This window comes from Typopeltis vanoorti, chromosome 11 (assembly GCF_054136105.1).
Source record: "Typopeltis vanoorti isolate ZY-2024b chromosome 11, IOZ_Tvanoo_1.0, whole genome shotgun sequence".
In the NCBI taxonomy this organism is placed as follows: domain Eukaryota; kingdom Metazoa; phylum Arthropoda; class Arachnida; order Uropygi; family Thelyphonidae; genus Typopeltis; species Typopeltis vanoorti.
In genome coordinates, this window is record NC_143559.1 from 69950675 (window position 1) to 69969046 (window position 18372).

Consider the following 18372-nt stretch of genomic DNA (forward strand, 5'->3'; position numbering starts at 1 on the left):
TTATATAGGGATAGCTCTAGTTCATGCTTAGTTTCGCTAATAAATACTAATACTACTATTACTACTACTGCATATTTTTATCATATTTATTCATTATAAATTTTACAATGGCAAAAATCAGCATTTAGGTAGCTTCTTTCTTTTCCCAAGCAAAATTAATTGTTAAACGAAATATCTTTTTGTTCCTGTAATACTATAGACTAAATTAATATTTAAAACAGGTGTTTTATTATTATTATTATTTTGGTAACCTCCATGGAGTCAACAGACTCATCGTGGGAGGCCAACTCAACCAGCAACATGTCTATCATAATGAACTTTGAAGTTATTTACACTACCTGCATTCATAATGCATGCTGGCAATGCATTCCACTCACTAACAACTCTCCATATAAAAAAAATCTATTCTTCACACTCTTCTTCACCACATCTTTATACAAATTCCTCTCAGGGATGGCCTCTCACTCTTCCCATCTTAACATCTACTCTTTTTATAATTCCTTCTGTATTAATCTGATAGAATTCCTTAACTAACTTGAAGGTCTCTATCATATCTCCTCTTATCCACCAACCTCTGCCAAATCCACATTCCCTCAAATGCTTTTCATAACCAACACTCCAGAGTCCTGGTATCACTTTGGTCATTCGTCTTTGGACCCTCTCTGGTGTTTCCACATCACAAACCTTATATAGAGGCAGAACCACCTCCTTATTCCTACATGTCAATGCACTTTTTATCATGGCAGCAATATAATGTACAATCTTTGCAACACTTCAATGTGCCTTTTATCATTGTAAACATGTATAAATGTGTAATTTTAAAATAAACAAAGTCAAATTCATAAACATTCAATGTTTAATCATCTGTAAAATATCACTTCATTAAAAATAACAATCCAGCGACTATCTGATAGTCTATTTTAAAATTAACATAAAAATAAATTTGTTCCCCTTCACGGAAGTCTATATGTTTTTCATTTCTTTTTTCCCCCCTACTAACAACATGATTGTCTGGACGGATATACTGATTTAGACAAAGCTTCTAGCTGTTGTCTTTGTTTCAGATAATAAAAACTATGTACAACTCAACAGGTCTTTTACACAACTAGGAAGTAGTCTCTAACTTGACTGAAGACTAAGTGGATTCTTCTACAGTAGAAATGTCAATTTCATTCTTCATCTCCTTCGTCACCTCCATCACAATCACCAGTATTATCATCTCCACTGCTTTCTTTCTTTCTTGTAACACGTGGATATAACTGAAAATAAAAATAAAATTATTTATTATTTTTTTTTTTTTAAATTTTAAGGTCATAATGTTAAAGCGTGAAGAATCAGTGCTTTATTATTGACACTGAGATAGAAACAAATAAGAAATTTCAAACACATGATAACCCAACAAATAACAAAAACAATACTTTAATATGTAATTTTTGATGAGCCTCCATAACTCAGGTGGCAACAACAATATCCTTTGGTTGGAAAAATCCGAATTTAAATCCTCTCTCGGACATGAAGAACCTTTATAAAGGCTTTAAAACTAGGTGAGTTGAGCCTCATATGGAGTTCAATCCCACAAGACAGATAGACAGGCAAACCAGGTAAAGAAAACATATAACTGACAGACACACAGCAGCAGAATATTAGTATAATAATTTAGGCCTCCATGGAGTCACAAAAGACTCATCGTGGGAGGTCCTTTCTAAGTCTGATAAGACTCATCAAGGAGAGCCCCCCCCCCCCTAAGAAACACAAAGTCTATCATACCACTCCTTAAACACATTGACCGCTCTCGCTCTCACCACTCCATCAGGCAATGCATTCCATGGTTCAACCACCCTCCATGCAAAGAAACCACTCCTCACCCTCTTTCTCACAGTTTCCTTTCGTAACTTCCAGGGATGGTCCCTTGTCATGACTCCTTCCTGCTGTTCAACCAAGCAAAAGAACTCCCCAGTGTCAACTCTGTAACTACCTCTCAACAGTTTAAAAGTCTCAATCATATCATCTCTCCTTCTGCTATCCACCAAACTCTGCAGTTCACACTCCCTCAGCCGATCCTCATAACTAACATTGTACAGTCCTGACACCATCTTTGTTATCCACCTTTGTACCCTTTCCACAGTTAATTTATCCCCTTCAAATCCTGAGGATCAGATCTGAGAACAATAGTCTAAGTGTGGTCTGATCAGAGTCTTATACAATGGAATGATAACCATTGTATCTCTGCAGGTCAGTGTCCTTCTCATCATTGCAGCATGCAGATAAGATTAACCACCCTTATCATAACATTATTATTATTATTGTACAGGTATCTCTTTGGAGTCAGAAGACTCATTGCAGAAGATCCTATATTGACACACTAGTCATTATTCATAATAATACCTACATACTTCTCCTTAAAACTCATTTACAGATGAAGCATTCCAACCACCTCTGGCAATGCATTCTGCCCATTCACCACCCTCCAAGCAAAAAATCTAGTCTAATCCCTTGTTAACCACATTCTTATAAAATTTCCAAGGGAGAGACTCCTCATTATCTCCTCTCATGCACTGTACTGAAAAAAAAAGTCACCAGTGTCAATCCTATAAAACCTCTTTAATAATTTATGTGCTTTTATCATATCTCCTCTCTTATGCCTATCAGCTAGTTTTTGGAGCCCACAGACCTTCAAATCTATTCTTATAGGAAGCATTCCACAGACCTGCCACAATCTTCATCACTCTCCTCCGAATCTCCTCTCCAACACTTCTTCACCACCAAGGAATCCAGGCAACCAGATCTATAATTTGATGTGCTGCTTTGTCCACTTTTGCAAACTTCAGTTTCCTGTCCACAATCACTCCAATGTCCCTGGTCTTGTCAATTTTTTGCAGTTCAATTCCATCAATATGGAGAATGTGAACTCATCTTCCCAAAGTGCATTACCTGATACTTGGCCCCATTAAACTGGCAGCCATTTACCTTTACCCATACAGTCATCTTATTTAAGTCATCCACACGATCTCTACATCACTTTCATTGACTATAGCATGGCTCTTCCCAGTTTCGCATCATTGGCAAACAACTGGATATTTCCCATCATATTATTGCCTATATCATTAATATACAAATTAAACAAAAGAGGACCAAATACTGAGCTGTGAGGTACACCACTAGTCACCAGCCTTCAACTTAACTCAACTCCTCCATAAAGCACTCTTTGATATCTGTCCATCAGCTACCCTCTAATCCAAATCACCAGTCTCAGATCCATCCCCTTTTGCTACAATTTATACAACACAGTTTCCTGTGGAATCCCATCAAATACCTTTGCAAAGTCAAGCAGGATCACCTGCAGTAAGCATTTCCTTTATTCAACTCTGCCATTACTTTATTATAGAAAGTAAGTAAATTAGTAAGACAAGATCTACCCATCACAAAACCCATGTTGCCTCTTATAAAGTATCATATTTCTGTCCACTCAGTCTTGAATTCTGATTTTTACCAACTTCTCCAATACCTTAACTACCATTCCTAATATAATGATTGACTTATAATTTGCTATAATTATAGCAAACTAGCTAAACAAAAGTCATGGGAGGACTTTGGCAAGAATATAAAAAATAAATATCAAGAAGGTGGCAAAATATTCTGGAGGTTGTTAAAGAAGCTTAGGAATCTAGTAGCAAGGCTTATACGTTGGTCAGACATAACTGGTAATTAGTTTACGGAATTAACAATGCATATAAAGTATATTAATTAAAGGTAACTTTAATGAATAACTTCTATATTTCGGCAACGTCACATTGCCATCTTCAGGAACATAAAGATATGGTATGTGCATGCAGGCACTAACACAAAGCAAATGAGTAAGAAAGCAAGAAACTAATATTGTTCCTAAAGTCCTAATGGTGCCCTCTGGCAGACTAGTTTGGTAGTCTTGGCAGTTGGGCTGAAGTTCTCATAATGTAAGTCTCCCAAATTTGGGGTAGTTTCATGCACCCAAATTTGTTGAGGTTAGGAATGTTTTTTAGAGCTGCTGAAGATTCTTTGAATAATCTTTCGTATTTAAACTTGCTGCGATGAATTATTTTTGTTTTCTTCCAACAAATTTTATGGTTATAAAAACACTATATAACAGGGCAAAATTAATCTGCTCAGATGACAAGGCCCTAACTACTGAACTAAACCACATCCTCAACACTTTCTTAGCCAATGGCTATAACCCCAAAAAAATCCAAAAAATACTAAAACCAGTAAACCACCCTCCTCCACAATAAAGATTACACCAAGTCTATCACCATCCCCTACATCCAGGGCACCTCTGAGAAAATAACCAATATCCTCAAAAAATATGACCTTACTTCCTGTTACAGACCATATAAAAAGTTGGCATCCCTTATCCGCTCTACCAAAGACCAACCACTTCCCCTAGACCTACCTGGTGTATACCAGGTCCCTTGCAGCTGCAAATTGTCCTACTTTGGCCAAATAGGCAGAACAACAAATATCAGGATTTCAGAACACCAAGACTACATCCGGTTTCACCAGTACAGCCGCTCTGGGCTGGCAGACCATGCCTTAGATACCCACCATAAAATTCGTTGGAAGAAAACAAAAATAATTCATCGCAGCAAGTTTAAATACGAAAAATTATTCAAAGAATCTTCAGCAGCTCTAAAAAACTTTTCTAACCTCAACAAATTCGGATGCATGAAACTACCCCAAATTTGGGAGACTTACATTATGAGAACTTCAGCATAAATCTGCCAAGCCTACCAAATTATCCCGGCAGAGGGCACCATTAGAACTTTAGGAACAATATTAGTTTCTTGCTTTCTTCCTCATTTGCTTTGTGTTAGTGCCTGCGTGCACATACCATATCTTTATGTTCCTGAAGATGGCAATGTGACGTTGCCGAAATATAGAAGTTATTCATTAAAGTTACCTTTAATTAATATACTTTATATGCATTGTTAATTCCATAAACTAATTACCAGTTAAGCTTAGGAATGGAGGAAAGAGTGCTGTAAAAGGAGTTAGAGATGATAAACGTGACATGAAAACAGGAGAAAAAGATATCCTTGAAGTATGGAGTAATTATTTTGAAAAACTGCTAAATGAAACAAGCAGTGATGACAGCACAGTGGTAAAAAGTACTGACCAGGCATGCAGTCAGGAATACATATCCATATTTGAAGTAGAAAAAGCCATCAAAGGCTTGAAATGTGGAAAGGCAGCAGGAGTAGATGATATTCGACCAGAAATGCTGAAGTATGGTGGTATAAAAGTCTTACAGTGGCTGCACTGCATAGTTCAGAAAGCCGACAGAGGGATGAATTCCTGATGATTGGAGTAGAGCTCTCATAGTACCCATATATAAAAAGGGAAATAAAACTGAATGTGAGAATTACAGAGGTATTTCCCTACTGAGTGTTCCTGGCAAGATCTATGCAAATATACTTGAGAAACGGTTGAGAAGAATTGTGGAAGAAAAGCTTGGTGAAGAACAAGCTGGATTCAGGCCAAATAGAGGCTGTCAGGATCAGATCTTCACTTTGCAACAAATAGTCGAGAAAGCATGGGAATATAACAAAGATCTGTATTTAAGTTTTGTTGATTTGGAAAAGGCATATGACAAGGTACTAAGAGAGAAGCTATTCAATACGCTGCAGTTATATGGTGTCAATGCGGCATTATATCAAGCAATACTTAGTCTTTATTTGAGTTGTAAGTCAGCAGTTAGAATTGAAGGAAGTACAGGAAGATGGTTTAATGTTAAATCTGGTGTGAGACAAGGATGTACATTATCCCCTCTGTTATTCATTATCTATATGGATCACATTATGAAGGAAACTGGTATTAAACATGATATCAAAATTGGAGATGTTAATGTCAGCTCTTTGCTTTATGCGGATGATGTTATACTTCTAAATAAATCCGCTACAAGTCTGCAAGATTCTCTGACTAAATTGAATAGCTGTTGTAATAGATATGGTATGAAGGTCAGCAATAAAAAGTCAAAGACAATGAAAATAGGCAGAATCATTGAAAATGTCAACTGTGTTGTGAATGGAGAACCTGTGGAACAAGTAAAGCATTTCAGCTACTTAGGCACGATTTTTAGTGAAGATGGTAAATTAAATATGGAAATAGACAACAGAATCAGCAAAGCTGGTATGGTGGAAAGTCAATTGAATAAATTCATATGGAATAAGAGAGAAATTAGTTGGAACACTAAATTAGCTGTATACAAGACAGTGTTCAAACCAGTTTTAACTTATGGATCTGAGAGCTGGGTCAGAAGTAAAACACTTGACCAAAGACTAGAGACCGCAGATATGAGAGTCCTGAGAAAGATTATAAGTATGAACAGATGGCATCAATGGCAATATCATATTAAAAACGAGGATATTAGGAAAGAACTTGACATTGTCAGCATCCAGGAATGCGTTAGCAGAGCTAATCTCAGGTGGTATGGTCACTTAAATAGAATGGGAGAGAAAAGATTAGCAAAACAAGTGTTCTCTGCAAAGTTGGCAGGAAAACGACCCAGAGGAAGACTAAGATATAGGTGGATTGATACGGTACAAAGTGCCTTAGACGATAGAAATATAAGATCTGATAATGTTGGAGTCTTGACAAGTAACAGACTGATTTGGAGGAAAATTGTAGATAGGAAGTTGGTAATGATGTAATTTTTTCATGTAGTACTATCATATCCTGTACACCCCTTGAGGGTACATGGTAGGAATTTGATGATGATGATGATAATTTGCTATTTCTGTCTTGGAGCCTCTTTTATGCAATGAGATTATTTTTGCCATCTTCTTACTCCATTGCCAGAACTGAGGCCTAAATTAAACAAGTTTGTTCAGAGGAGGTGATAATTTTCTTGCACATTTTCGCAACACATGGACTGATATGAAATGTAGCACCGATGGCCATGTTCATATTAAGGTTCTGCAATATCCTAAGCACCTCTATTTCTTCCATTTCTATTCTCCCATCAGTCAGTGACACAGCCAGTATTACAATATCACAGCCAAGACAGTACACTTTTGCAAAATGATCACTTAGTAATTCACTTAGCTTCCATAGTCATTCCTTCTTTTACTTGCCACATAACAGCAAAAGAACTTCTTAGGATTTCTTTTGAATTCATTAGCTAGCTTCCTCTCATAATTAGCTTTGGCCTTACCATACATGTCACCTTTTTCATTATATTCCCTCCACAACCTTTTCTTTGTGAGCAACTCCTGCTTTCTTTAAACATCTCTTAACCAGCTTTCATGCATCACCATCTCTCCTGCAAATTCTCATGCCATAGCACTGCACCAAAAACTCCTTAGCTTGTGATAATTACCAGTTTTGTAATTCCACATATATCCTTTCTTATCAGAAAATTCTACATGTTTGGCAATCTCCCAAGTCAGGAGCACATGATCGCTTTCCCTAAATAAAGACAGTGTGGCTAAATTGGTAAGTAATTGGCTGATAAGTTTCTCCAGTGCTATGACCAGATCCAACTTTCGAACTTCTTGTCCCCTTTCATTACACGCTGGCTCAGGTAATTATCTCTTAGAAACTGTATAAACTCCATTTCCTTCCTTTCTTGTGACCATTTCTTCTCCCAATTTATGTCCCCATAATTAAAATTCCCTATAATAATTATGAGGACAATAAATTGGGAGAAGAAATGGTCACAAGAAAGGAGAAAATATATATGGAATTACAAAACTGGTAATTATGACAAGCTGAGGAGTTTTTGGTGCAGTGCCATGGCATGAGAATTTGCAGGGGAGGTGGTGATGCATGAGAGCTGGTCAAGGGATGTTTGAAGAAAGCAGTATTTGAATGCATATCTTAAGCAGGAGTTGCTCACAAAGAAAAGGTTGTGGAGGGAATATAACGAAAAAGGTGACATGTATAGTAGGGCCAAAGCTAATTATGAGAGGAAGCTAGCTAATGAGTTCAAAAGAAATCCTAAGAAGTTCTTTTGCTAAATTAAGGGGGAAAAATCCCTTATTATTTTACAGCCAGTATGTGAAACTTGAAGATCGAAAACTACGATCTAAGAGTTTCATGCCTACAAATTATCGGCGAATCCAAGCGTAAGTGACCACCTGGTAGTACTACACCATGGCAACTCGAAGCAAAGGTGGAGCAAGATCCCTCACTAACCTTGATATTTTCTCATAATGTAAAAACACACAGCTCCTATGAGATATAATACTGCTTTACATTATGAGGAGAGGTCACTACCCAAACCGGTTTCAACCTTTTTTTGAGGTCTCATCAGTGAGTAGCTAGACCTGGATGATATCAAAGTTTAAGTGAAAAGAACTTACATACCTTCCCTATATGAATGCCAGAAAGGTGTGCCTATATATTATATTATAACATATTATAACTAAGATGAAAAGCCAAACAGCTATTTTTTTCTGGCGAAGTTAATTAAATTAATGGGATAAAAATCTCTTATTGTTTTACAGCCAGTATGCAAAACTCTAAGATCAAAAACTACGATCTAAGAGTTTCATGCCGATGAACTATTGGCGAATCCAAATGTAAGTGACCACCTGGTAGTACCACACCAAGGCAACTCAAAGCAAAGGTGGAGCAAGCTCCCTCACTATTCTTGATATTTTCTCATAATGTAAAAATACACAGCTCCTAGGAGATATAATACTGCTTTACATTATGAGGAGAGGTCACTACCCAGACCGGTTTCAACCTTTTTTGAGATCTCATCAAACTTGGTGTGGTACTACCAGGTTGTCACTTACGCTTGGATTCGGCGATAGTTCGTCGGCATGAAACTCTTAGATCGTAGTTTTCAATCTTAGAGTTTCGCATACTGGCTGTAAAATAATAAGGGATTTTTATCCCCTTAATTTAATTAACTTCGCCAGAAAAAAATAGCCGTTTGGCTTTTCATCAAGTTCTTTTGCTGTTATGTGGCAAGTAAAAGGAGGAATGACTATGGAAGCTAAGTGAATTACTAAGCGATCACAACCTGCACTCATCATGAAAATTTGCCAAAGTATACCATCTACATTTTCCCCTTATACCCAATGGATTATAGCACCAACCAATTATATATTTCATCCTGTTGATCTCTATCTCACACCAAATAGTTTCAAATAAACTGCCCTCTACATGCTGGCCCTCTTGATACATTTCTACTCTTTTTGGTTTCAATTCTTCTACTATCATTAGCACAAATCCTTTGCCCATTCTTTCCCTTCTTCCCGAAAATATTGTATCCTTTATATTCAATTCCTACGACTTTGCTTAGTCAACCAAGTCTCACTAAATTTCTATAATTGTTGGCATTGGTACCTCGCACTTATTCTGTATACTTCTGGTATTAGTATTCATAAACTACAATACTCCCTTCATCCCATAACTTCTCTGTGTGTTAGTTAGCCCACTCTGTGCACCATTTACTTTGTGACAGCATTTACTCTATCACTAGATGGTCTAAATGCCAAAAACATCTAGTGATGTTCTTGGCATCATTCTTAAAATTAAATCAAATTTTAAGAATTTGATTTAAAATGAATTCATCATTCAAATTATTATTATTATTCCAGGGAGTCCAAAGACTCATCGAGGGAGAGTGTGCCAACAGCATCAAATGATTTATCCCCTTCTAACCACGCTGAAACTTGCTTAACTTTTTGCGAGCCATTAGTAGCAAAGGTTGGTCGATTGGTAATGATATCAAATGATTTATCCCCTTCTAACCACTAACCGTGCTGAAACTTGCTTAACTTTTTGCGAGCCATTAGTAGCAAAGGTTGGTCGATTGGTAATGATGTAAACCATCATTCTTAAAAAATTCCTTCCTTTTATCAAACTCATCCCAGACATTCATAAAATTGTCTTTTTAGTTTCTACAAAGCCAACTCACTAGGCCATGACAGGCTGTTGAGACTAATACATAAGAGGGAAGAAGAAGAAAATGATATTCTTGCAAAGAAGCAGTATGGCTATTAGAAAGGGCTGTTTATAATGGCATAAGCAATGCTTTCTTTATAACAGTTCTCTAAAGAAATTTTCTATCTTTTATAGAGGAGCAGAGATGCCTTGCTATGCTGAAGTTTCTTTGCCATGTTTCAGATGAAATTATGGAAAATGCATTGTAATAGTAAAAGTTAATACAGACTGACTTTTAATAACTAAGTTCCTTACATAATTTTGCATAAACACTGTTGGTCTTAGTGGCTCAAACTAAAGGTTTCTGTGGAATACTGGGTTCAAATCCCACCAATTCAAATCCAACCCAAGAGTTAAACATCCATGTTAAACACAGATGTTTAACTCTCTGAGTGAGTAAAAGCTCTCGGAAAAAGATACACTTTCAATTTCAGTTGTTATTTGAAATTAAAATTACTTGCTATTTATGTCACAAATAGCAAGCATAAAAATTACTGTATTCAGTATGTATATATAAAGTAACAGTTACTTAAATATAAAGAGCTAATAAGCTTCATTTCGGTGATATAAACAATATTTAAATTAAGGGGATATAAAATCCCACGTTGTTTCAAAACCGAATAAAAAACTCAAAGATTGGAATCAGAGAGTTTCATGCCGAATATAGTAAACTATAAAGTATCGACGATCACTAGCGTGAGCTAATGCAAGTGACCCTAGTACGTAGTATAATATCGGACAACTCGTTGCAAAGGTGGGGAAAGTTCAGATCGCTATTCTTAGGTATTTTCCATAATGTAAAAACACATTTCCTAGGAAATGTATGCTGTTATTACATTATGGTGAGAGGTCACTACCCAGACCGGTTTCAGCCTTTTTTGAGGCTTCATCAGTGAGTAGGTAGACCAAATTAATACCAAAGTGTATAGCAAAAATAACTTATATACTCTGCTATACAAGTTTCCAAACAGGTGCAACCATTAAGTTACTTAATTATAAAGAGCTAATAAGCTTCATTTCGGCGATATAAACAATATTTATATCCCCTTAATTTAAATATTGTTTATATTGCCGAAATGAAGCTTATTAGCTCTTTATATTTAAGTAACTTAATGGTTGCACCTGTTTGGAAACTCGAATAGCAGAGTATATAAGTTCTTTTCACTATACACTTTGGTATTAATTTGGTCTACCTACTCACTGATGAAGCCTCAAAAAAGGCTGAAACCGGTCTGGGTAGTGACCTCCCACCATAATGTAATAACAGCATACATTTCCTAGGAAATGTGTTTTTACATTATGGAAAATACCTAAGAATAACGATCTGAACTTTCCCCACCTTTGCAACGAGTTGTCCGGTATCGTACTACGTATTAGGGTCACTTGCATTAGCTCACGCTACTGATCGCCGATACTTTATAGTTTACTATATTCGGCATGAAACTCTCTGATTCCAATCTTTGAGTTTTTTATTCGGTTTTGAAACAACGTGGGATTTTATATCCCCTTAATTTAAATAAAGTAACAGTATTTACCCGCTATTCCATGTTTTTCCCTTCAAAGTAGAATATGGAGTGTTGATCTTTTCAAGTATAACATATACTTTTTTTCCCAGGGAATTAGAGAATAGATAACTATCAGCCTGTTTTTGGAAATTCTAAAATTCCTTCACAGACAAAGCAAAATGAGCAGGAACATTGTGATAGTGAAAGAATCAATCACCAGTATATCACTATTCACATTATTTTTATTACACAGTTTCTGCAGGGTGACAAACATTTGCAGTTTGGGAATGAATTCACAATGCACACTTCCATAATGTTAAAACATAAAACACAAATCAACAGTTACGTCAAACTAGAATAAACTTATCTAGCCTTATTCAGGCATGCATATAAAGCAATTATGCCTTCCACCAGGAAGATTGTTGCTTTTTTTTTTTTGCAGATTTCTGTGGTAGTTTCCTGCTTTGAAATAGAACTTCATGCATAGGTGCTGTTCTTTGATAACTTAATTTTCAAATTTGCTTCAACTTTTTGATACCTGTCTGTCAATGATCCACTTATCCAAAAAAAAAAAAAAAAGGCACAACATGCAGTCACACTCTACAATGTATTATTTATCAATAATACAAACTACAAGTCTGAAATAAACTTTACATTAACTGCAGAAGCACCTGGACTGGCAATCATTCTGTAAATTTGTTGATCATATCTTGTATGAGTAATAGATTAAAATGGTGGCTCTGTCACTGCCTGTCTCACCTTTGATGTTTAAAAATGTGATTTCTAAAAACTTGTGGAAGAAGAGGCAGAAGCAAATACTGGAGATCTGAACTTTATGAATCCTAGCTTGAATGGAGAAGAGTAGATATATCAGACTGTCAGGGTATGACTGAGTATTCAAAGAAACTGGTAGACAAAAGAATAACTCTGAATGGACTTGGCAGTGTGAAATGGTGCATGCTGAGAAAAAAACAAAACAAAACAAACCAGAATGTAAAATGATAATTAACAGAAATCAATGAAAAGAAGATGACAGGATGTGAAAGTGGAGGAAGTCAGGATCAAGAATGTAAACATAATGAGAGTTTATGCAATATGCAAAATTTTGGATCTAGGGGCGATAGCTAACAGAGACCTAAAATTCAGTGGGCACATTTCAGGCATTGCAAATACAAACTTGGTCATCTCGTTTTTTGTTACAAGAGAACCCTGAGAAGTTCCAGAGGTGAACAAATAAGGCAGTACGAGAATTCTGGAATGTTAGTTACAGGAAAGGTTGATAGGATTTATGGAATTAATATAGAAGGGATTATGCAGGAGGTTACTTGCTTAAACCAAAATAAAATATTGGTACAAAATGATGGAATTTCATGCTGGCTGGGCATTGCAACGTTAAATAACATCCCTGCTGTTTTTTTCTGGGGGAACCAGGATAGACAGTGAAAAGTTAGCTACAGGAACAAACTCCAAATCACCATCAGAAGAATTCAAGATTGACACTAATAAGAAGCAACAACAGAAAAGAAGTGGTATAACAGAAGAAATGGAGAAAAACCAGATCAACATAATAGATGTTAATGCAACAAAGAAGACAAAAACAAACAAGATTCTTTAAAATCACAAATATAACATGTTATATTCAGGTGACAGTGAACAGAGAAAAGAGAGGGTAGCTATAGTATTCAACAACTAAATATGAGGATAATCTTCTTGAATGGCAAGCAAGATCAAGTAGAGTTATTTGGATAAACATCAGAATAGGGAATTAGACAATGAGACATTTGTGCCTACAGTTCCATAGATGGCTTTATTAAGAAGTGAAGGAATGTTTTGAGGTATTAGAGAAAGTAGATAATACAAAAATGAGGAAAAGATGGTGGTCCTGGTTGGAGATCAAAAACAGTAGAAATGGAAATGATATGCCACATATGAATTGATCATATTGAAAATAAAGTACACAAGAAAGCTTTAAAAAGAATGAAACTCAAGCAGCTTTCAGCAGTAAACTGCAGACCCAAATATTATTCAAGAAAAATTTGAAAACAAGAACCAAACTTTAGGGATTCATTAGCAGACTCTGAAGGAAACATTAATTCAGTCAGAATTTCCACTCTCAGTGGGAGAAAAATTTAGCTCTTACTGCTTTCTTAACCATGAACAAACTTAACTATCATGGATACTCCCATGTTCTCTCCTCACCTTCCATAATAATGAAAAATTTCACCAGACAATATCCTGTAACCCATTCAGAAGTTTATCGACCTCTATCATATCACCCCTCTTTCTCCTATTAACCAGAGACTGTAGTCTACACACTTGCAGTTTGTCCTCATAATCCCAATATAATCTTTGCAACCCTTTCCACAACTTCTTTATCCCTTTGGAACCAGGAGATCAAATCTGTGCACAGTAGTCCAGGTGCAGCCTTATCAAGGCCTTATAAAGAGGCAAAATGACTTCCTTATCCTTACATGTCAAGGTTTACTTCAACATTGCAATTATCCTCTGCAATGTATTTGCAATTTTTTTTTTATCTTGCTCCCATTCAACAAAAGGTTATGTACAAACCTATAGTACATTTTGTACCATAGATGGGCTAGGGATTTTTCTTATACATAGTTCAGAAACTTTGCTCTAGAGACCAAACGTGGAACTTTTTTCAAGCTACTTCAGGTCTCCAATAAGCAAGGCAGTGGTCTCACATCAGGCAATGATATATTCATCTCCCACTTAAAGACAATCACAAACATCCATGCCCACAGTGAGATTTGAATCCACAGCCTGCAGGTTGGCCCTTTGCTATGTGACCTTTGAACTTCAAATTCCTATCGACTATAACACCAAGATCCCTAGCTTCGTCAGTTTCTTGTAGCTTAATCCCACTAATATAATATGCCGTTAGAAATCTCATCACACCAAAGTGCATAATTTTACACTTAATAACAATGAACTGATGGCAATTTTTGTGCCCAAATTTCCAACTTATTCAAACTTATATGTAACTGCTGATATCAGTAACATCCCTGATTGCCCTGCCTATCTTTGCATATCATCAAACATCTCCTGTTAGATCCTTCCTAATGCCATTAATGTAAAGATTGAACAATAATGGTCCAAGGACTGGATCCTGAGGTACACCACTGATCACCTTAAATCTGGCAAATTCACACCTACCATATTCCACTTTTTGATACTTGTCTGTCGACGATCCACTTATCCAATCAACAGCTTATATTCCAAATCCATATTATCCAGTTTGGATAATATGGGTTTGGAATATACAAATGAAAGGCTGTTTTACAAACATTATCCTTATATGTCAAGGTTTACACCAACATTGCAATTTTCCTCTGAGTTGTATTTGCAATTTTTTTTTATGTTGCTCCCACTCACAAAATCCTTTCATGTTGTATCCTATCAAATGTCTTAGCAAAACTTGGCCATAACATTGTTATAAAATATGAGCAAACTGCTAAAACATGACCTCCCTTTAGTAAACCATGCTGTTATGTTTATCTGTTTACCTATTCTGTATGCGAGTTCTTACCAACTTCTCTAAAATCTTCATCACCGCACCATACCAGAGATATCAACAGGTCAGTAGTTAGATGCATCAGTTTTTGCACCACCTTTGTACAACGAAATTATCATACATTCTTTCCATTCCTGTAGTATCTCTCCTGAGCTGAGACTTGAGTTATACAAACATGTCAAAGGCATAGCCATTTCTGCTGAACATGCCTTTTAGCACGTGCTGATATTCCATCTGTTCCTATTGTCGAATTCTTATCCAGGTTATGCAACAGCTCTTCAACCTCATTCTTATGCACCTCTAACTCTTCATCTAGTGTTGTAGTAACACTGTGCATCATGTTGCATACAGCTGGTTCATATATCTTAGCAAAGTCAATAGTCATTAATTGAACAATCTCATTTAGCTTCTGTCATTAGCATACCATCTGCAATCAGTAAAGTTATTCTTGCACATATTCATTCTTTCTTTTACTTGCCGCATAACAATAAAATTCTTTTGGATTGCCTTTAGCCAGCATAGCCAATTTCTTTTTATACCCTGATTTAGCTTTCAGCACAATACTTATTGCTTTTTCTGGCCTGTGCATTATATATTTCATAACTTCTCTCACTGTTATTCTCACATGAGTCCTTCTACATGATCTTATGGATCTAGTACTCGATAAGGTTACACACACACATATATTTCACTCCCACCCTACTTATTCTTCAAACTTTAGGAATACATTCAGATACTGCCTCATTTAAGCACTTTTTCAAAGATTTCCATGCATTACTGATATTGTTCCCATTCAGTAACTGATACTATTGGACCAAAAATAGCATTCTCCTAAGTTGGTCATAATTTCAAGCTTCGTAGTTCACCATGTAACCTGTTCTGATTAGAGCATCTGCATAATTAGTTAGTGAGGATATGTTGAAGAAGATCAAGGAGATAAAGGACATGGATGGACAAGAGGCATGTTACAAGAGCAGAGCAATGGAATATTGCAATGATGCAAAGATTTGTCAGATTTGATGGAGGCAGAGAAGGATAGAATAAGAGGCTATCTCTAAAAGTAATATAAGGGGGGGAATGAGAAAACATAAGGTATGATTTGATGAGCGCTGCATTCAAATGATGACCTCCCACAATATGTCTAACTTTATGAATGTCTCATAATAATAATAAGAATTAAAGTATACAGACTTGGTGTTTTTGTTATTTTACTTAAAAAATTCACAATACAGTTTTGCTCTGATTTGAGTGAGGAACAGTGGTCTCTGATACCATTCCCTTTTGTCTTGCTCTATATAATTAGCAAAGTAGTAGTCTCACACTAGATAATGAAAACCATCCTGCACCTAAATATTTTTACAGATAAGATTTTTGAATCCTCAAGACAGTGGGATTCAAATATGCAAACCAGTTGGAAAGCAGAGATGTCATCCAATGGTCAACATCCAATGGTTGGAATGATTATTTAATTTTATGAAAATTAGGAATAAAAAGAGGGAACTAACATTACACATGAATACAATATATGAACAGGCAATGGAAAAAGTTTAAAATTTCTTGTTACCCCAAGCAGGTTTCTTGGAATGTATCCCTCTCGATCTTCCAACCTTGACCACCACCATTCTCGCTCTTGGTCATCTCCCTTTCGTAGTACGACTATCATATCACTGTCTTGAAAACTGAGCTCATCTGCATTTTGTGCTTCATAGTCATATACAGCATAAACGGCACCACCATTCAGAATTCCTAACTTCTCTTGCATACCTAAAAAATACATGATTTTGATTTTCAGTAATATAGCAGCAGTTATTTTAATAATTTTAATGTAATAATTTTTGGAATTATTTAAAATATTTTAGTATATATAATACACAGAGTGAGTCACTTCAAAAGTTTTGTACTGTATGCATGGCCAATGGAATGACATAAGTTTCCACCCTTGTATCAGTTGAAAAGCACGACAATAAAAATGCGTTTTTGTTCCGTGTTTTTGGTGTTTCTGTTTAAGAAATAAGACTTTGAAATGAAGAAAGAATCTAACCAAAATCAAATATCATATAACAACTGGTGTTTGCACAAAAGTAGCTCACATAAGGATCAAAGAAGAGCCACTTTATTGTTGTGAAACTAAAAACGAACAATTCTGAACAGTTGCCGAGACAAAACATGGATATGAGATTTTGAACAAGAAACAAAAAGGCAATTCTCAAAGCAGAAACATCACCTCTCCTCATGCAAAAAATTGTTGGAATCACCAATCAAAAGTTAATGATGATAGCTTCTGACAAGAATTGGTCTATTTTATACAACATTTCATGCACTGCTGTGGATAAAGATTTAAAAAAGTACGAGAACGACAAATCAAGAAATTTGAGAATTTAAAAAAGAACTCAACCTCCAAACCACAACTTCCTACCGACACAGTAGTCAACCTTTCGTCAATTAGTTTGAAACCTGAAGCATCGATGCTCTCTCACGTGACCACAACTTCGCCATTGTGCCCAGAAGAATACCTGCTGAAGACATTATGATACAAATTGAACACGGGATATGACACCTTCCAAACCACGTCCCCAACGATATCAGACTGGATGTGGCTTGTGTTCTGACCAAAGCAAAACCACCAAAAACCAACATGCCCAATAAGGAATTCAAAGCTCTGCAAGAATTAAAGAAAAACAAGGAAATAATAATCACCAAAGCGGATAAAGGGAACACCACAGTATTGCTTAACCAAACGGATTACACAGGTAAGCTTAATGCTCTATTGTTAGATCGGGCTACTTACCTCCCACCAACTCACAAATTAAAAAACTCCACAGGCTCCTTAAGAAGGTCACTTCTTGGCCTGTAGAAGTCACTAACAAATTAAAACCATTTAACTCCATCCCCCCCCCCCCGTATTTATGGACTTCCAAAAATACATAAAAAAAATGTGCCATTACGTCCCATAGTGATTCCCCCACATACAAACTAGCTAAACATTTGGCCAAAACTCTCACACATTATACTGGCAACACACCTTCACGCATAAAAAATTTAGCCCACTTCAAAGCCAGCATAGAAAACTTTACATTCCAACACGCTGACTTAATGGTCAGTTTTGATGTGTCCTCCTTATTCACAAATGTCCCACTCAAAGAATCCTTAGAGCTAATCCAAGCTAAATTTCCTTCTGATATCACAGTCCTATTTCAGTTCACATTGAACTTAGGCTATTTTGTTTGGCAAGGAAAATTCTACAAACAAATAGAGGGGACAGCCATGGGTTCACCACTCTCCCCACCCTTGGCTAACTTTTTTATGGAGACTTTTGAAGAGAAAGCCTTGAACTCTGCCCCACAAAAACCAACCATATGGCTTTGCTATGTTGATGATGTGTTCGCTATTTGGCCACATGACTCT

General features: G+C 36.2%; 1 protein-coding gene across 4 annotated transcripts in view; it reads right to left on the bottom strand.

The window, feature by feature from the left end:
• Window positions 1-838: 838 nt before the first annotated feature.
• The window catches only part of LOC150101705 (apoptosis-stimulating of p53 protein 2-like), a 209309-nt gene continuing 191775 nt past the window's right edge, over window positions 839-18372 (bottom strand). For all 4 annotated transcript variants that reach the window (XM_090400042.1, XM_090400044.1, XM_090400041.1 and 1 more), the window contains 2 exons: window positions 16532-16731; window positions 839-1259 (listed from right to left, as the gene is read on the bottom strand). In XM_090400042.1, coding sequence (XP_090256168.1) covers window positions 1170-1259; window positions 16532-16731 — 290 coding nt within the window. In that variant the 3' untranslated portion in view covers window positions 839-1169. The remainder of the gene's footprint in view (window positions 1260-16531; window positions 16732-18372) is intronic.